This window comes from Pseudophryne corroboree, chromosome 6 (genome assembly GCF_028390025.1).
Source record: "Pseudophryne corroboree isolate aPseCor3 chromosome 6, aPseCor3.hap2, whole genome shotgun sequence".
NCBI classification, from domain to species: Eukaryota; Metazoa; Chordata; class Amphibia; order Anura; family Myobatrachidae; genus Pseudophryne; species Pseudophryne corroboree.
The window spans coordinates 560,501,032-560,522,429 of NC_086449.1; the positions used below are offsets into that span (position 1 = coordinate 560,501,032).

At 47.8% G+C, this 21,398-nt stretch overlaps 1 protein-coding gene across 3 annotated transcripts in view; it reads right to left on the reverse strand.

Moving 5' to 3' along the window:
* Positions 1 to 16,175, reverse strand: part of CFAP54 (cilia and flagella associated protein 54) — a 736,502-nt gene extending 720,327 nt beyond the window's left edge. For 2 of the 3 annotated variants that reach the window (XM_063927747.1, XM_063927746.1), the window contains exon 1: positions 15,912 to 16,166. In XM_063927747.1, coding sequence (XP_063783817.1) covers positions 15,912 to 16,066 — 155 coding nt within the window. In that variant the 5' untranslated portion in view covers positions 16,067 to 16,166. Of the gene's footprint in view, positions 1 to 15,911 lie in introns of all 3 variants that reach the window. The other variant, XM_063927748.1, reaches the window with a different exon arrangement.
* Between the last annotated feature and the right edge of the window lie 5,223 nt (positions 16,176 to 21,398).

Below are 21,398 nucleotides of genomic sequence, written 5' to 3' on the forward strand. Positions count from 1 at the left end.
TTTACCTTGGGATAATGGTTCCCCGTTTAACCCACAAATCTCAATTTCCGATGCCAAGGGTACTAAGGGAACAGAGTGTTTCAGGGCGAATTGGCGGTCCATAAAAACCCCGTCGGCCCCACTGTCCACAAAGGCCTCAGTCTTGACAGTTTGACCGAGGATCTTCAAGGTCACCGGAATGATAAAAGTCTTCTTGGGAAATTCTGACTTCTGGCCTGACAGGATATTTCCCATCACCCTCAGGCCCTGAAGTTTTCCGGCTTTTCTGGGCATGATACTACCACATGACCTTTATTCCCACAGTACAAACACAACCCCTGCTGTCTCCTCCGCGTCTTCTCACGCGAGGAGAGGCGGGTAGCCCCAATCTGCATAGGCTCCTCAGAAAATTCCTCAGAGTCTGAGGTTCCCTTGGGAAGGAAGGAAATCTCAGTCTCCCTTTCAAGCCTACGCTCTCTCAGCCGTCTATCCACCCGGATGGATAACTGCATGAGCTGATCCAAGCTATCAGGCAAGGGATATTGTACCAGTTGGTCCTTTATCTGGTTAGAAAGACCTCTTCGGTACTGGTGTCTCAGGGCTGGGTCATTCCACTGGGTATCATGGGCCAACCTCCGAAACTCCGTACAGTAAACCTCAACTGGCCTGCGCCCTTGCTTAAGGATCGAAATCTGAGCCTCGGCTGAGGCCGTCTTGTCAGGGTCATCATACAACATGCCCAGTGCCGTAAAAAAAGCATCAACACTTTTAAGCGACGGACAGTCAGGCTGCAACCCATATGCCCAGACCTGTGGGTCTCCTTGTAGCAAGGAAATCACTATGCCCACCCGCTGAATCTCCGACCCAGAAGACTGAGGCCTAAGCCGGAAGTATAGCTTGCAGCTCTCCTTGAAACAAAAGAACTGCGAGCGATCTCCAGAAAAACGATCCGGGAGATTTACTTTCGGCTCCTTAACCCCTGCAGGTGCTGCTGCTGCGGGAGCTCCGCCAGCAGCCTGGGAGGTGTGCATTTTAATGGACAAATCATTAAATTGTCGAGTCAGGACCTGCACCTGATCGACCACCTGTTGCAACGTATTTTGAGGGGTATGCTCCATATTCCCACAAAATTTCAACAGGAGTATTAGGCTGCTGAATATGTTATGCACACCAGTGCCAGCAGGAAAGTACTGGTGTCAGAACTGTTATGCACTCCAGTGTCTGCAGGAATGTACTGGTGTTTGAACTGTTATGCAAAACAGATGGACTCACAGACAAACTGGGGGATATGACATAACGTACACAGAAGGTGATAGGGTAACAAAATACACACAAAGTGAACAGAGAAGCCCAGAGGCTAAGGAACTGGGTATCTCCCTTGTATTAGAACTGCTAAGATGGAAAAAGCAAGATGTTGTGTTTTAATACGTAGAGTACCCGAAATGCTGTTGCTAAGGGCAACAGCAAAACCCTAAAGGGTTACCAACGGGTGTGGCAGTAAACTCCTTGGTCAGAGATGGAATGATAGACACAAGGAGAATCTCCACAATCCAAATTCTCACTTGCAGTGCACAGGTTTTAGCTTACTGCCACTAAACTGACCCCTGACACCTAGCACAGTGAGACAGGATTAGACAGGCAAGTCTTAGAATACAGCCGCAAACTTGCTAAGTTCACAGAGTAGTAACAGAACCCCAGCAAGCTAAACGACTGACTCCAGTCTTACTGCTAGGTCTGGATTGGCAGAGTGTAATACCAAATTCCCAGGCCTATTTGCAGTAAGCAACAAACAAATACAAAGCTACACAGTACTGGCTAACGTTCATGAACTGACTAACCAACAAAGATTCAGCAGCATCTGCTTACCCTGAAAAGAGGCCTTATAAAGCAGGTGCTGTCCACGCCCCACTCAGACCTCACAGACTGTGAGCACAAAAACCAGCACCGGATCCCCTGCCGTGCACAGAGCCTATAACCACTGCACAGCAAAAGACCCGAACCGGAGTATCAGCTGCGCTCAGGTTACTCCACTAGCACTTGTCTCCCGGTTGCCATGACGACGTGGCAGCACAGGGCAGGAGACCCTAACACCATTGCCTAGTCCATAACCCCCGTCTGGCGGCAATGGACATAGCGCTTATTTTTGATGCCAGCCGGCAAATATCCCTCTGTGCATCACGCATGTATAAGACCGCGTCTTTTATATGGTCAATCGTTAGCAAAATATTGTCCCTATCCATGGTATCAATGTTTTCCGACAGGGAGTCTGACCACGCAGCAGCAGCACTGTACATCCAAGCTGATGCAATAGCGGGTCTCAATATAATGCCAGTGTGTGTGTATATAGCTTTTAGGGTACTTTCCTGCTTTCTATCAGCAGGTTCTTTTAGGGCGGCCGTATCCGGAGACAGTAGTGCCACCTTCTTTGATAAGCGTGTCAGCGCTTTATCTACCCTGGGGGGTGTTTCCCAGCGTGACCTATCCTCTGGCGGGAAAGGGTACGCAGCCATTAACCGTTTAGAAATGATCAATTTCTTATCTGGGGAAGTCCACGCTTCCTCACACACCTCATTTAATTCGTCCGATGCAGGAAAAACTACTGGTAGTTTTTTCTCACCAAACATAATACCCTTTTTTGTGGTACCTGGGGTATCATCAGAAATGTGTAATACACTTTTCATAGCCTCAATCATATAACGGGTTGACCTATTGGAGGGTACACTCGTCTCATCATCGTCGACACTGGAGTCGGTATCCGTGTCGACATCTGTATCTGTCATCTGAGGTAGCGGGCGTTTTATAGCCCCTGATGACATTTGAGACAGGCACAGGCACAAGCTGAGTAGCCGGCTGTCCTATGTCGTCAAACCTTTTATGTAAGGAGCTGACACTGTCACGTAATTCCTTCCATAAGTCCATCCACACTGGTGTCGACCCCGCAGGGGGTGACATCACATTCACAGGCATTTGCTCCGCCTCCACATCATTATCCTCATCATACATGTCGATACAGCAGTACCGACACACAGCAGACACACAGGGAATGCTCTTACAGAGGACAGGACCCCACAAAGCCCTTTGATGAGACAGAGGGAGAGTATGCCAGCACACACCAGGGCGCTATATAACACAGGGATATCACTATACAGAGTGTTTTCCCCTATAGCTGCCTATAATATATATATATACTGCGCCTAAATTGTGCCCCCCCCTCTCTTTTTTACCCTTTCTGTAGTGCAGGACTGCAGGGGAGAGCCAGGGAGCTTCCTTCCAGCGAAGCTGTGAGGGAATAATGACGCCAGTGTGCTGAGGGAGTTGGCTCCGCCCCTTTTTCGGCGGGCTTTCTCACGCTATTTTATCGTTTCTGGCAGGGGTTAATATACACCTATATAGCCTCTGGGGCTATATATGGTGTTAGTTTTGCCAGCCAAGGTGTTATTTATTGCTGCTCAGGGCGCCCCCCCCCCAGCGCCCTGCACCCATCAGTGACCGCAGTGTGTGGTGTGCATGAGGAGCAATGGCGCACAGCTGCAGTGCTGTGCGCTACCTTGGAGAAGACAGTAGTCTTCAGCCGCCGATTTTCCGGACCACCTTCTTGTTTCTGGCTCTGTAAGGGGGACGGCGGCGCGGCTCCGGGAACGGACGACGAGGTCGGGTCCTGTGTTCGATCCCTCTGGAGCTAATGGTGTCCAGTAGCCTAAGAAGCCCAAGCTACCACCACTTAGGTAGGTTCGCTTCTTCTCCCCTTAGTCCCTCGTTGCAGTGAGCCTGTTGCCAGCAGGTCTCACTGAAAATAAAAAACCTAAACTATACTTTCTTCTAGGAGCTCAGGAGAGCCCCTAGTGTGCATCCAGCTCAGCCGGGCACAGAAATCTAACTGAGGCTTGGAGGAGGGTCATAGGGGGAGGAGCCAGTGCACACCAGATAGTCCTAAATCTTTCTTTAGATGTGCCCAGTCTCCTGCGGAGCCGTCTATTCCCCATGGTCCTTACGGAGTCCCCAGCATCCACTAGGACGTCAGAGAAAAAAAAATTGCGTGGGGTCCCCCCTCCTAAGCCAAACCAGCCTCGGGCTCTTTGAGCCGATCCTGGTTGCAGAAATATGGGGAAAAAATGGACAGGGGTTCCCCCATATTTAAACAACCAGCATCAGGCTCTGCGACTGGTCCTGGTTCCAAAAATACGGGGGACAAAAAGCGTAGGGGTCCCCCGTATTTTTGAAACCAGCACCGGGCTCCACTAGCTGGACAGATAATGCCACAGCCGGGGGTTACTTTTATACAGTGCCTTGCGGCCGTGGCATCAAATATCCAACTAGTCACCCCTGGCCGGGGTACCCTGGGGGAGTGGGGACCCCTTCAATCAAGGGGTCCCCCCCCCAGCCACCCAAGGGCCAGGGGTGAAGCCCGAGGCTGTCCCCCCCATCCAATGGGCTGCGGATGGAGGGCTGATAGCCTTTGTTCAAAGTGAATGATATTGGTTTTTAGTATCAGTACTACAAGGCCCAGCAAGCCTCCCCCGCAAGCTGGTACTTGGAGAACCACAAGTACCAGCATGCGGCGGAAAAATGGGCCCGCTGGTACTTGTAGTACTACTACTAAAAAAATACCCCAATAAAGACATAACACACATACCTTGAAAGTATAACTTTAATGCATACATACACACCACCATATACACATACTTACCTTATGTTCACACGCAGGTCGGTCCTCTTCTCCAGTAGAATCCATGGTGTACCTGTTGAAAAAATTATACTCACATAATCCAGTGTTTTAGGCTCCTCGGTAAATCCTTTTGTAATCCACGTACTTGTAAAAATAAAAATAAGAAATTACTTACCGATAATTCTATTTCTCATAGTCCGTAGTGGATGCTGGGGACTCCGAAAGGACCATGGGGAATAGCAGCTCCGCAGGAGACTGGGCACAAAAGTAAAAGCTTTAGGACTAGCTGGTGTGCACTGGCTCCTCCCCCTATGACCCTCCTCCAAGCCTCAGTTAGGATACTGTGCCCGGACGAGCGTACACAATAAGGAAGGATTTTGAATCCCGGGTAAGACTCATACCAGCCACACCAATCACACCGTACAACCTGTGATCTGAACCCAGTTAACAGCATGATAACAGAGGAGCCTCTGAAAAGATGGCTCACAACAATAATAACCCGATTTTTGTAACTATGTACAAGTATTGCAGACAATCCGCACTTGGGATGGGCGCCCAGCATCCACTACGGACTATGAGAAATAGAATTATCGGTAAGTAAATTCTTATTTTCTCTGACGTCCTAGTGGATGCTGGGGACTCCGAAAGGACCATGGGGATTATACCAAAGCTCCCAAACGGGCGGGAGAGTGCGGATGACTCTGCAGCACCAATTGAGAGAACTCCAGGTCCTCCTCAGCCAGGGTATCAATTTTGTAGAATTTTACAAACGTATTTGCTCCTGACCAAGTAGCTGCTCGGCAAAGTTGTAAAGCCGAGACCCCTCGGGCAGCCGCCCAAGATGAGCCCATCTTCCTTGTGGAGTGGGCATTTACAGATTTTTGGCTGTGGCAGGCCTGCCACAGAATGTGCAAGCTGAATTGTACTACAAATCCAACGAGCAATAGTCTGCTTAGAAGCAGGAGCACCCAGCTTGTTGGGTGCATACAGGATAAACAGCGAGTCAGATTTTCTGACTCCAGCCGTCCTGGAAACATATATTTTCAGGGCCCTGACAACGTCTAGCAACTTGGAGTCCTCCAAGTCCCTAGTAGCCGCAGGCACCACAATAGGTAGAGATATTTTAACTCCACAGATTTAAGTGGTTCAAACCAATGTGACTTTTTGGAACCCAAAAACTACATTGAGATCCCAAGGTGCCACTGGAGGCACAAAAGGAGGCTGTATATGCAGTACCCCTTTTACAACGTCTGAACTTCAGGGACTAAAGCTAGTTCTTTTTGGAAGAAAATTGACAGGGCCGAAATTTTAACCTTAATGGACCCCAATTTCAGGCCCATAGACACTCCTGTTTGCAGGAAATGTAGGAATCGACCTAGTTGAAAATTCCTCCGTCGGGGCCTTACTGGCCTCGCACCACGCAACATATTTTCGCCAAATGCGGTGATAATGTTTTGCGGTTACATCCTTCCTGGCTTTGATCAGGATAGGGATGACCTCATCCGGAATGCCTTTTTTTTCCTTCAGGAGCCGGCGTTCAACCGCCATGCCGTCAAACGCAGTCGCGGTAAGTCTTGGAACAGACAGGGTCCTTGCTGAAGCAGGTCCCTTCTTAGAGGTAGAGGCCACGGATCCTCCGTGAGCATCTTTTGAAGTTCCGGTTACCAAGTCCTTCTTGGCCAATCCGGAGCCACGAATATAGTGCTTACTCCTCTCCATCTTATTAATCTCAGTACCTTGGGTATGAGAGGCAGATGAGGGAACACATACACTGACTGGTACACCCACGGTGTTACCAGAGCGTCTACAGCTATTGCCTGAGGGTCCCTTGACCTGGCGCAATACCTGTCGAGTTTTTCCCAATGGTTTATAATCATGTGGAAGACTTCTGGGTGAAGTCCCCACTCTCCCGGGTGGAGGTCGTGTCTGCTGAGGAAGTCTGCTTCCCAGTTGTCCACTCCCGGAATTGCTGACAGTGCTATCACATGATTTTCCGCCCAGCGAAGAATCCTTGCAGCTTCTGCCATTACCCTCCTGCTTCTTGTGCCACCCTGTCTGTTTACGTGGGTGACTGCCGTGATGTTGTCCGACTGGATCAACACCGGCTGACCTTGAAGCAGAGGTCTTGCTAAGCTTAGAGCATTGTAAATGGCCCTTAGCTTCAGGATATTTATGTGAAGTGATGTCTCCAGGCTTGACCATAAGCCCTGGAAAATCCTTCCCTGTGTGACTGCTCCCCAGCCTTGCAGGCTGGCATCCGTGGTCACCAGGACCCAGTCCTGCATGCCGAATCTGCGGCCCTCTAGAAGATGAGCACTCTGCAACCACCACAGGAGGGACACCCTTGTTCTTGGTGACAGGGTTATCCGCTGATGCATCTGAAGATGCGACCCGGACCATTTGTCCAGCAGGTCCCACTGGAAAGTTCTTGCGTGGAATCTGCCGAATGGGATTGCTTCGTAGGAAGCCACCATTTTTTCCAGAACCCTTGTGCATTGATGCACTGAGACTTGGCTCGGTTTTCTGCAGCCTTTTTCCTCTGCCTCTGTCACGGGCAGAAATGAGGAACCTTTTGCCCGCTTGTCCACGAAAAGACTGCGCCTGATAATACGGCGTCTTCTCATGTTGAGAGGCGACCTGGGGTACAAACGTGGATTTCCCAGCTGTTGCCGTGGCCACCAGGTCTGAAAGACCGACCCCAAATAACTCCTCCCCTTAATAAGGCAATACTTCCAAATGCCGTTTGAAATACGCATCACCTGACCACTGTCGTGTCCATAACCCTCTACTGGTAGAAATGGACAACGCACTTAGACTTGATGCCAGTCGGCAAATATTCCGCTGTGCATCACGCATATATAGAAATGCATCTTTTAAATGCTCTATAGGCAAAAATATACTGTCCCTATCTAGGGTAGCAATATTTTCAGTCAGGGAATCCTACCACGCCAACCCAGCACTGCACATCCAGGCTGAGGCGATTGCTGGTCGCAATATAACACCAGTATGTGTGTAAATACATTTTAGGATACCCTCCTGCTTTCTATCAGCAGGATCCTTAAGGGCGGCCATCTCAGGAGAGGGTAGAGCCCTTACAAGCGTGTGAGCGCTTTATCCACCCTAGGGGGTGTTTCCCAACGCACCCTAACCTCTGGCGGGAAAGGATATAATGCCAATAACATTTTAGAAATTATCAGTTGTTATCGGGGGAAACCCACGCATCATCACACACCTCATTTAATTTCTCAGATTCAGGAAAACTACAGGTAGTTTTTCCTCACCGAACATACCACTTTTTGGTGGTACTCGTTTATCAGAAATGTGTAAAACATTTTTCATTGCCTCAATCATGTAACGTGTGGCCCTACTGGAAGTCACATTTGTCTCTTCACCGTCGACACTGGAGTCAGTATCCGTGTCGGCGTCTATATCTGCCATCTGAGGTAACGGGCGCTTTAGAGCCCCTGACGGCCTATGAGACGTCTGGACAGGCACAAGCTGAGTAGCCGGCTGTCTCATGTCAACCACTGTCTTTTATACAGAGCTGACACTGTCACGTAATTCCTTCCAACAGTTCATCCACTCAGGTGTCGACCCCCTAGGGGGTGACATCACTATTACAGGCAATCTGCTCCGTCTCCACATCATTTTTCTCCTCATACATGTCGACACAAACGTACCGACATACAGCACACACACAGGGAATGCTCTGATAGAGGACAGGACCCCACTAGCCCTTTGGGGAGACAGAGGGAGAGTTTGCCAGCACACACCAGAGCGCTATATATATACAGGGATAACCTTATATAAGTGTTTTTCCCCTTATAGCTGTTGTATCTTTAATACTGCGCGTAATCAGTGCCCCCCCTCTCTTTTTTAACCCTTTCTGTAGTGTAGTGACTGCAGGGGAGAGCGAGGGAGCTTCCCTCCAACGGAGCTGTGAGGGAAAATGGCGCCAGTGTGCTGAGGAGATAGGCTCCGCCCCCTTATCGGCGGCCTTATCTCCCGTTTTTCTATGTATTCTGGCAGGGGTTAAATGCATCCATATAGCCCAGGAGCTATATGTGATGTATTTTTTGCCATCTAAGGTATTTTTATTGCGTCTCAGTGCGCCCCTCCCAGCGCCCTGCACCCTCAGTGACCGGAGTGTGAAGTGTGCTGAGAGCAATGGCGCACAGCTGCAGTGCTGTGCGCTACCTTATTGAAGACAGGACGTCTTCTGCCGCCGATTTTCCGGACCTCTTCTGCTCTTCTGGCTCTGTAAGGGGGACGGCGGCGCGGCTCTGGGACCCATCCATGGCTGGGCCTGTGATCGTCCCTCTGGAGCTAATGTCCAGTAGCCTAAGAAGCCCAATCCACTCTGCACGCAGGTGAGTTCGCTTCTTCTCCCCTTAGTCCCTCGATGCAGTGAGCCTGTTGCCAGCAGGACTCACTGAAAATAAAAAACCTAATTTAAACTTTTACTCTAAGCAGCTCAGGAGAGCCACCTAGATTGCACCCTTCTCGTTCGGGCACAAAAATCTAACTGAGGCTTGGAGGAGGGTCATAGGGGGAGGAGCCAGTGCACACCAGCTAGTCCTGAAGCTTTTACTTTTGTGCCCAGTCTCCTGCGGAGCCGCTATTCCCCATGGTCCTTTCGGAGTCCCCAGCATCCACTAGGATGTCAGAGAAAAAACGGATACCCGACCTCGCACTGAAAGGGGACCCATGTTTTCACCTTTCCCCGAATGCCTGGAACCCCCTCTGACTTAAGTCCAAGAAGGTTCCATCAGCCAATCAGGGAGCGCCACGTTTGGCACCCTCCTGATCGGCTGTGTGCTCCTGTACTGTATAACAGGCGGCACACGGCAGTGTTACAATGTAGCGCCTATGCGCTCCATTGTAACCAATGGTGGGAACTTTCAGGTCAGCGGTGAGGTCACTTTCGGTCAACCGCTGACTACAAAGTTCCCACCATTGGTTACAATGGAGCGCATAGGCGCTACATTGTAACACTGCCGTGTGCCGTCTGTCATACACTACAGGAGCATACAGCCGATCAGGAGGGTGCCACAACGTGGCGCTCCCTGATTGGCTGAAGAAACCCACTTAGACATCAGTCAGAGGGGGTTTCTGGCATTCGGGGAAAGGGGTCCCATGTGAAAACATGGGGCCCCTTTCAGTTCGTGGTCGGGTGTCCCGTTTTTTTATTTTTACAAGTACGTGGATTACAAATGGATTATCCGAGGAGCCCTCTACACTGGATTTGGTGAGTAGGATTTTTTCAACAGGTACACCATGGATTCTACATGGAGAAGAGGACCGACCCTCGTGTGAACATAAGGTAAGTATGTGTATATGGAGGTGTGTATGTATGTATTAAAGTTATACTTTCAAGGTGTGTGTGTAATGTCTTTATTGGGGTATTTTTTTAGTAGTAGTACTACAGGTACCAGCGGGCCCGGTTTTCCGCCGCATGCTGGTACTTGTGGTTCTCCAAGTACCAGCTTGCGGGGGAGGCTTGCTGGGACTTGTAGTACTGCTACTAAAAACAATATTCATTACTTTCAACAAAGGCTATCAGCCTCCCATCCGCAGCCCATTGGATGGGGGGGACAGCCTCGGGCTTCACCCCTGGCCCTTGGGTGGCTGGGGGGGGGGACCCCTTGATTGAAGGGGTCCCCACTCCCCCAGGGTACCCCGGCCAGGGGTGACTAGTTGGATATTTGATGCCACGGCCGCAAGGCACTGTATAAAAGTGACCCCCGGCTGTGGCATTATCTGTCCAGCTAGTGGAGCCCGGTGCTGGTTTCAAAAATACGGGGGACCCCTACGCTTTTTGTCCCCCGTATTTTTGGAACCAGGACCAGGCGCAGAGCCCGGTGCTGGTTGCTTAAATATGGGGGAACCCCTGTCAATTTTTTCCCCATATTTTTGCAACCAGGGCCGGCTCAAAGAGCCCGAGGCTGGTTTGGTTTAGGAGGGGGGACCCCACGCATTTTTTTTGTGAAAAATTATCACATTTCCCACCCCTTCCCACTGAAATACATGCACGGATCTCATGGATCCGTGCATGCCTATACAAACACGGGATAAAAAAGCAGGTCTGTTTTTTTTTAGCACTTTTTCACGATTTGTATTTCATCACGGCAGTGTTTGGCTATTGTCGGCAGTGTTTGTGTTTTGCACTTTTTAGTAAATTCACGATTTCTACCAAATTGCAGGCGTATTTGACCGATGGTGTATTGATTCGTGATTTTTTCCTAGGACTTCCAAAATATTACGAATGCCCTCATCACTGCCGTGATTTTTGCTTAGTAAATTACCGAGATGACACTTTGAAGAAAAAACGGCATCTCGGTCAAAATCGGGACCTTAGTAAATATACCCCATTGACTGCACTCTCCTCACTCCTGCTTACTCAGACTTTCTTACTACATGCTGTGTGTTTCCCACCCATATAATGCTGCCAGTGGTAGCCTGCAGATCAGTGCTAGGAAATTTTTAGACATCTTAGGAGCTGGCAGATTGCCAAAACCCAGGTAAGGAATTTTCTGGAAAGGGGTTATTTATGATATATTCAAAGATTCTCCCATATCACTGCTTGGTTATTGCCATGTCCACACAGTTTATGAATCATTACCTAAACCAGAGGCAGGCAAAGTATGGCACTCCAGCTGCTGTAGAATTACACATCCCAGCATGAACGGTTATAGGTGGTCATTCCGAGTTGTTCGCTCGTTGCCGATTTTCGCTATGCTGTGATTTGTTGCTAAATGCGCATGCGCAAGGCACGCAGGGCACATGTGCTTAGTTATTTAACTAAACACTTAGTAGATTTGCTGTGGATCCTGCGGCACTTTTCAGTCGCACTGCTGATCGGTGAATGATTGACAGGAAAGGGGCGTTTCTGGGTGGTAACGGTGTGTTTTCCGGGAGTGTGCTAAAAAACGCAGGCGTGTCAGGGAAAAACGCGGGAGTGTCTGGAGAAATGGGGGAGTGGCTGGCCGAACGCAGGGCGTGTTTGTGACGTCAAACCAGGAACTAAACGGACTGAGGTGATCGCAATCTAGGAGTAGGTCTGGAGCTACTCAGAAACTGCTTGAAAATATTTATTAGCAGTTCTGCTAATCTTTCGTTCGCTATTCTGCTAAGCTAAGATACACTCCCAGTGGGCGGCGGCCTAGCGTGTGCAATGCTGCTAAAAGCAGCTAGCGAGCGAACAACTCGGAATGAGGGCCATAGATGTAGTATACCTTAACACAAAAACTGTTGCAGGGCATGCTGGGATATGCAGTTACACAGCAGCTGGAGTGCCAGACATTGCCTACCCATACATGAACAATGGAAATACCAGGAGGTCAATCAGTTCCATTTATTTTGCACAATCTCTCAGACTTGTTTGGCACAAGCACTCCAGTACTGCGGATGTGCTAGCCAGATATTAACATTTAATCAAAGGGCAGTTGACAGGAAAATCTTGGATGTGTTTAATTTACTTCCAAGAGTTTTGGTTTTACACTTGATCCAAGCTGAAATTTTAAGCAGTTTGCTGATTAACATCCACAGATAGTGGATCTCAGTCATCTGGCTAAGACAAATATTAATGTAATGCACATCTCTAAAATATCTGCAAGATTAATGGCCCAGCTTCTAATTGGCTATTTTTATTTTTTTCCCCCAATAAATGTTTATTGATTTATAACAAAATAAAGAAGACAGCATACACATTTTGACTGGTATTACAGGAAATTACAATCCAATGGATGTGGCCATTGACAAATAGACATAATCGCTACAACCATAGATATAGACTTAATGCCTAGATGAATACATCAGTACCTTCAGTCAAGCCAAACGTCACTTAGTAAAAAACTGTCTAAACAAGGCATTTCGTAACATAAGAACATGAAAAGAAAAAAAGGACAGGAAAGAAAGCAGGATAGAAGAAATAGAGAATCAGAAAGAGGGAAGGGAGGGTAAGGGCAGTGTGGTCTTTCCAATGTCCACTCGGACCAAAGAGCAAAAATGTAATCACCTAACACCGGATAACAATAAGGCAGTTAGATTCTGGAAATAGAAGTCAGTGTGAGGGGCTCACGTTCAAATCACAAATGTCGGGTATGTCTGTGAGGATTTGAAATCCAACCAAGGGGACCAAGTAGTTGTGAATCTCCGATGGTTATCTGGTGTTACCCGCAATTCCTCCATGGACATATACCAGTCCATTCTGGCAACCCATTCCTTCACAGTGGGTGGTGTAGTAGATCGCCAGCGAACTGGAATAACCGCTTTAGCTGCGCTATGAAGAAACTTCAATAAAGAGTTTTTGTAGGTTGACAGGGGACACGTAATTAAGTTGAGAAGCCAGAAGGCAGGCTCAGAGGAAACCTCCGAACCCACAATCAGCATCGAAATTCCGATAACTTTGTTCCAGAAGCGGCGAAATATGCAACAGTCCCACCAGATATGCATCAGGGATCCCGTTTCGTAGTTACATCTCCAGCACTTGTCCGGTACATCAGGAAACATTTTAGCCAGTGTTAGGGGGCACCTGTACCATCGTGATAAGACTTTGAATTGCGCTTCAATGACTGAATAACTAGTAGAGCTTACAAAGGTGGCTTGGAAACTTTTTTCCCAGTCGTCTTCTGATAATTCCTAATTGGCTATTTAACTACAGATTATAGCTTCCTTGAGGAAGCAAATGGGGTTAGTGTGCCTTTAAGCACTTCACCTTAGTACACTTGCACTAGTTGTTTAATACCTATCCGAGTTTCCAATAAGTACAGTAGTAACACATGTTCATTGGTATTAATAAGGATGTTGAACATGCAATACAGGGATGCAATGTTACATAAGTTGCACCTTTAAGGGGAGTCACACATTGGCCCTCATTCCGAGTTGATCGCTCGCTAGCTACTTTTAGCAGCCATGCAAACACATAATCGACGCCCACGGTGGAGTGTATTTTCGCTTTGCAAGAGTGCAAACGCCTGTGCAGCCGAGCGGTACAAAAACATTTTGTGCAAAACAAGACCAGCCCTGTAGTTACTTATTCTGTGCGATGATTGCTGCGACGAAGGTCCTGGAATCGACGTCAGATACCCGCCCTGCAAATGCCTCGACATGCCTGCATGTTTCCAAACACTCCCAGAAAACGGTCAGTTGACACCCATAAACTCCCACTTCCTGTCAATCTCCTTGCAATCGGCTGTGCGCATGGAATCGTCGCTAGAAGCAGTGCTAAACAACGATGCTCTTTGTACCCGTACGTCGCGCATGCGCATTGCGGCCCATATGCATGCGTAGTTTTGCCATTTTTTTAAATGATCGCTACGCAGCGAACAACGGCAGCTAGCAATCAACTCGGAATGAGGGCCATTGATAGCTTTCTTTCAAAGGCAAAGTTGGAAGATTTGGTGCAAATGCAAATATGATTCTCCATTGACAAAGTTACTGTAATGAAATGCATGGGTGGCCTCCCATTTGTACAGATAAACTAAGTACACACAAAAAATGCCCACTTTAAATCGGTTTGATTTATATTTTACATGGTACACTATGAGAGCTAGCTCCCTCTTTATTTTGTAGATTTTTATCTTACTCTGGAACTGGGCAAGAGAATGCTATCCTTGGTTTTATTTATTTTCCAAAGTGCCGCCATATCCATCATAATTGTCTGACTGGCAGCCTTTGCGATAACCACCTGGACGGCACCTGGTAAAGGATTCTGGTATTTACCCTATTACCCCTTTCACACTGCCACAAAAACCTGGGTTAACCTGGGCCATGGCTTGGTGTGAAAAAAATGTACCTGGTACCAGTGACCCGGGAATTTCAGTTCAGTATGTGTGACCGGTGGACAGGATACAGGCATGCACAATACTGATACCAGCATCCCAATATTTAAATTCCCAACAAGGGCGAGGTAAGTATGCTATCCCATCCCCCCTCCGCGCAGCCTACCCTAACCTCCCCTCTTAGTACCTAACCCTAAGCTCCCCCCAAGCGGTGCCTAAACCTAAACCCCTTCCCTGCAGCCTAACCCTAACCTCACTCTGCAGCCTAACCCTAACCCTGCCGGGTGCTGCCTAAGCCTAACCACCACCCCCCTTTCCAAGCCTTAACCCACCTGCTACACTTACAGTCAGGATGCCGGCTGATGAGATTCCAGCATCAGCATTCTGACGGGTGTCGGGACTTCGGCGTTTGTATCTTAATTAATCACATCCCGGGAATCCAACCCAGGTAGCTACTCGGGTTTGTCCGGCAAGAACCTGGATTACAAGGAAAGTGTGAATGGGTAACTCAGTACATTCTAGCCGGGTCCAGTTCCTTGTATATGGGGCGTCACATACCTGGCGCTTGGAGATGATATTATCTTCAAGCACTGGCAGAGGTAAGCCCCGCCAATATACCAGGTCCAGCGTGCAGACTGAATGAGTTTCAAGCCGATGTGACATGGCTTGAAGTTGAAACCTGTGTTCAGTGACCCGGGCTGGGTCACTGAACACAGGTATTGGCAAAGTGTAAATACTGTAATTTAAACAATGCATCTTTTAAATAACTGCGTGTAGATTTTTCATTGTTTAAATTCGTTTAGAGGATGTATAAAATGGTTTTTTTTATGATTATTTTACACCTCTGCTATACATATAAATGTGGATAAAACAGGTTTGGATAATTCACTGATGAGTGCCTGGATAAGCTATATGAGGAAATACAAGCCTTACCTATTGTATATACCTACAGTCACTTTGTGGTGTCTACACAAATACGTGGTGAAATTGAACATACTTTTCCTATGGGAATTTGCAAATAGTAAAATTGCCAGATACAGTATGCCCAACTGTATTCATTTGACTCATATACAGTATTTTCAATACTATTAAAAATGGTTTCTAAATATACACATACAAAACAAATATGTCTCTTTCAAGATACTTATGTCTTCCCTACTTGCATTAAATATTTCATGCCTTTTCTCGTTAAACTTAATTAAAACTTAATGAGTTATCTATAGGCCAATAAAGAATAAGCGCAAGTGGCAGAACCAGTGTGAGGGGTGTAAGTGTAGGATTTCAGCCACGTGTCACTGGTTGGCTAAACTATGTAATCCTCCCTTATACAGTATATATATATATATATATATATATATATATATATATATATATATATATATATATATATATATATTTAAACACCAACATAGACATTGTATTGCAATTATTCTGTCTCATCATGCCACTGCAGACTGAAAGACAGAGCGGCCAGTGCATGTTACCCCCGCCGGTGCTCCTGCCGATGGCCGTCTCCAGGGGGCGCTCGCTGCAGCTTCCTCATAAAACCGATAAACTGTTTAATCTCATTCTCAAATGTGGCGATCACCGGGTTCCTGCGGTCTATGTCACCGTAGAAGGAAGCCGGCAGCGGCTCCATCTTTCCCTCTCTACAGCGTGCAAAATGGCCTAGTATGTAAACAACCCTTGTTACTAGGTAACCGTATCCATGGGAACTTCGAACACGCAGTATATACCACGCTGGGGACGCACGTTACGTCTGACGTCAGTATGGCCTGCAATGTCACGCCCCATACAGGCCGGGGTAAGCTGGTTAATAGAGGCACAGAGATATTACCCCAACTCCGGGGGTGTTTTGTTAAGCTCCTATTGCTTCCTGCTGGTGATAGACGTGTTGCTGGTCAGTGTTCACTGAGTGCACAACGGCTGCTCCTCCCGCCCTAATCCTGGGGAAGAAGTTCTGTATGCCTTGTTGAATGATAAAGTGGAGAGAGATAAAATACCAGCCAGTCAGCTCATATAATTTTTCAAACACTACCTGTAACATAACAGGTGCTGCTTGGATGGCTTTATCTTTTCACTTTATCTCTCTCCAAGGGTTAGTATATCTCCCTTCATTCGTTGGCGGCTGCTGCTGCTGAGCGCGATCTCCATGCTGACAGTGGTGCTGATAAATGGCTAAAGTGGCTCTTGTACAAAGGGGGAAGCCAAGCACAGGGATAGTCCGCTCCGCATGTCAGGCCAACTCCCCCCGCAGAGGTACAAAAGCATTGCACAACGGCGACGCTTTTGTACTTGACAAGTAACTCCCTGCACACTGGCAGGGAGCTGCGTGTCGCATCCCGGGTGGCAGCGGCTGCATGTGATGTCACGCAGCTACCATGGACCACCCCCCTTCCACCCGCACTCCTGCGCTGGCCAGACCGCGCCCCCAAAACGGCGACCAAACGCCAGGGACGGATCTAGACTTTTCTTTAGGGGGGGGGGGGGGGGGGGGGGCGGTTTACTGTTTAATCTTGACTCCTCCCTCTACAGTCCCAACTCCTCCCATCTGCAATCCTAACTCCTCCTCTCTCAATTCTGACTGAACTTTTTGAGTGAGACTGAGATAGAGCTTTCTGATTGTTCTATGTACATGTGACTGTGCTATGGGGTAATTGTATTTCTCTAACGTCCTAGTGGATGCTGGGGACTCCGTCAGGACCATGGGGAATAGCGGGCTCCGCAGGAGACAGGGCACATCTAAAAAAGCTTTTAGGTCACATGGTGTGTACTGGCTCCTCCCCCTATGACCCTCCTCCAAGCCTCAGTTAGGTTTTTGTGCCCGTCCGAGAGGGTGCAATCTAGGTGGCTCTCTTAAAGAGCTGTTTAGAAAAGTTTTTTTTTTTTAGGTTTCTAATCAGTGATTCCTGCTGGCGACAGGATCACTGCAACGAGGGACTTAGGGGAGAGACTTGCAACTCACCTGCGTGCAGGAGGATTGAAGTCTTAGGCTACTGGACACTGAGCTCCAGAGGGAGTCGGAACACAGGTCAGCCTGGGGTTCGTCCCGGAGCCGCGCCGCCGATCCCCCTTACAGACGCTGAAGAACGGCAGAACGGAGGTCCGGAAACAGGCGGCAGAAGACTCCTCAGTCTTCATGAAGGTAGCGCACAGCACTGCAGCTGTGCGCCATTGTTGCTACACGGCTCACTGATCTCGGTCACGGAGGGTGCTGGGGGCGCCCTGGGCAGCAATATAGATTACCTTAGAGGCAAATAAATACATCACATATAGCCATTAAGGCTATATGTATGTATTTAACCCAGGCCAGTTTTCCTAATAACCGAGAGAAAAGCCCGCCGTGAAAGGGGCGGAGCTTATTCTCCTCAGCACTCAGCGCCATTTTCCTGACCAGCTCCGCTGGTGAGGAAGGCTCCCACTCTCCCCTGCACTACAGAAACAGGGTTAAAGAGAAGGGGGGCATAAATTGGCGATATAATTATATATTAAGAGCCCATATATAGAAACAACACCTTCTAGGGTTGTTATATACATTATGGCGCTTTTGGTGTGTGCTGGCAAACTCTCCCTCTGTCTCCCCAAAGGGCTAGTGGGTCCTGTCCTCTATCAGAGCATTCCCTGTGTGTGTGTGCTGTAGGTCGGTACGTGTGTGTCGACATGTATGAGGAAAATGTTGGTGAGGAGACGGAGAAAATTGCCTGTAATGGTGATGTCACTCTCTAGGGAGTCGACACCAGAATGGATGGCTTACTTATGGAATTACGTGATAATGTCAACACGCTGCAAGCCGGTTGACGACATGAGACAGCCGGCGGACAAATTAGTATCGGTCCAGGCGTCTCAGACACCGTCAGGGGCTTGTAAAAACGCCCATTTACCTCAGTCGGTCGACAGACACTGACACGGACACTGACCCCAGTGTCGACGGTGAAGAAACAAACGTATTTTTCCTTTAGGGCCACAAGTTACATGTTAAGGGCAATGAAGGAGGTGTTACGTATTTCTGATACCACAAGTACCACAAATAAGGGTATTTTGTAGGGTGGGAATAAACTACTTGTAGTTTTGCCTGAATCAGATAAATTAAATGAAGTGTGTGATGATACGTGGGGTTCCTCCGACAGAAAGTTATGGGCGGTATACCCTTTTCCCGCCAGAAGTAAGGGCGAGTTGGAAAACACACCTTAGGGTGGATAAGGCGCTCACACGCTTATAAAAAACATGGCGTTACCGTTTCCAGATACGGCCGCCCTCAAGGAGCCAGCTGATAGGAAGCTGGAAAATATCATAACAGTATATACACACATACTGGTGTTATACTACGACCAGCAATCGCCTCAGCCTGGATGTGCAGCGCTGAGGGGGCTTGGTCGGATTTCCTGACTGAAAATTTTGATACCCTTGACAGGGACAGGATTTTATTTAGAGATGAGCGGGTTCGGTTTCTTTGAATCCGAACCCGCACGAACTTCACTTTTTTTTTCACGGGTCCGAGCGACTCGGATCTTCCCGCCTTGCTCGGTTAACCCGAGCGCGCCCGAACGTCATCATGACGCTGTCGGATTCTCGCGAGACTCGGATTCTATATAAGGAGCCGCGCGTCGCCGCCATTTTCACACGTGCATTGAGATTGATAGGGAGAGGACGTGGCTGGCGTCCTCTCCATTAGAATAGATTAGAAGAGAGAGAGAGAGAGAGAGATTGTGTAGACAGAGTTTACCACAGTGACCAGTGCAGTTGTTGTTAAGTTAACTTTTATTTAATATATCCGTTCTCTGCTATATCCGTTCTCTGCCTGAAAAAAACGATACACAGCAGTCACACAGTGTGACTCAGTCTGTGTGCACTCAGCTCAGCCCAGTGTGCTGCACATCAATGTATAAAAGCTTATAATAATTGTGGGGGAGACTGGGGAGCACTGCAGGTTGTTATAGCAGGAGCCAGGAGTACATAATATTATATTAATTTAAAATTAAACAGTGCACACTTTTGCTGCAGGAGTGCCACTGCCAGTGTGACTAGTGGTGACCAGTGCCTGACCACCAGTATAGTAGTATATTGTTGTATACTATCTCTTTATCAACCAGTCTATATTAGCAGCAGACACAGTACAGTGCGGTAGTTCACGGCTGTGGCTACCTCTGTGTCGGCAGTCGGCACTCGGCAGGCAGTCCGTCCATCCATAATTGTATAATTATATACCACCTAACCGTGGTATTTTTTTTTCTTTCTTTATACCGTCGTCATAGTCATACTAGTTGTTACGAGTATACTACTATCTCTTTATCAACCAGTGTACAGTGCGGTAGTTCACGGCTGTGGCTACCTCTGTGTCGGCAGTCGGCAGGCAGTCCGTCCATCCATAATTGTATTATAATATATACCACCTAACCGTGGTTTTTTTTTCATTCTTTATACCGTCATAGTGTCATACTAGTTGTTACGAGTATACTACTATCTCTTTATCAACCAGTGTACAGTGCGGTAGTTCACGGCTGTGGCTACCTCTGTGTCGGCAGTCGGCAGGCAGTCCGTCCATCCATAATTGTATTATTATAATATATACCACCTAACCGTGGTTTTTTTTTCATTCTTTATACCGTCATAGTGTCATACTAGTTGTTACGAGTATACTACTATCTCTTTATCAACCAGTGTACAGTGCGGTAGTTCACGGCTGTGGCTACCTCTGTGTCGGCAGTCGGCAGGCAGTCCGTCCATCCATAATTGTATTATAATATATACCACCTAACCGTGGTTTTTTTTTCATTCTTTATACCGTCATAGTGTCATACTAGTTGTTACGAGTATACTACTATCTCTTTATCAACCAGTGTACAGTGCGGTAGTTCACGGCTGTGGCTACCTCTGTGTCGGAACTCGGCAGGCAGTCCGTCCATCCATAATTGTATTATTATAATATATACCACCTAACCGTGGTTTTTTTTTCATTCTTTATACCGTCATAGTGTCATACTAGTTGTTACGAGTATACTACTATCTCTTTATCAACCAGTGTACAGTGCGGTAGTTCACGGCTGTGGCTACCTCTGTGTCGGCACTCGGCAGGCAGTCCGTCCATCCATAATTGTATTATATACCACCTAACCGTGGTTTTTTTATACCACCTAACCGTGGCAGTCCGTCCATAATTGTATACTAGTATCCAATCCATCCATCTCCATTGTTTACCTGAGGTGCCTTTTAGTTCTGCCTATAAAATATGGAGAACAAAAAAGTTGAGGTTCCAAAATTAGGGAAAGATCAAGATCCACTTCCACCTCGTGCTGAAGCTGCTGCCACTAGTCATGGCCGAGACGATGAAATGCCAGCAACGTCGTCTGCCAAGGCCGATGCCCAATGTCATAGTACAGAGCATGTCAAATCCAAAACACCAAATATCAGAAAAAAAAGGACTCCAAAACCTAAAATAAAATTGTCGGAGGAGAAGCGTAAACTTGCCAATATGCCATTTACCACACGGAGTGGCAAGGAACGGCTGAGGCCCTGGCCTATGTTCATGGCTAGTGGTTCAGCTTCACATGAGGATGGAAGCACTCAGCCTCTCGCTAGAAAACTGAAAAGACTCAAGCTGGCAAAAGCACCGCAAAGAACTGCGCGTTCTTTGAAATCCCAAATCCACAAGGAGAGTCCAATTGTGTTGTTTGCGATGCCTGACCTTCCCAACACTGGACGTGAAGAGCATGCGCCTTCCACTATTTGCATGCCCCCTGCAAGTGCTGGAAGGAGCACCCGCAGTCCAGTTCCTGATAGTCAGATTGAAGATGTCAGTGTTGAAGTACACCAGGATGAGGAGGATATGGGTGTTGCTGGCGCTGGGGAGGAAATTGACCAGGAGGATTCTGATGGTGAGGTGGTTTGTTTAAGTCAGGCACCCGGGGAGACACCTGTTGTCCGTGGGAGGAATATGGCCGTTGACATGCCAGGTGAAAATACCAAAAAAATCA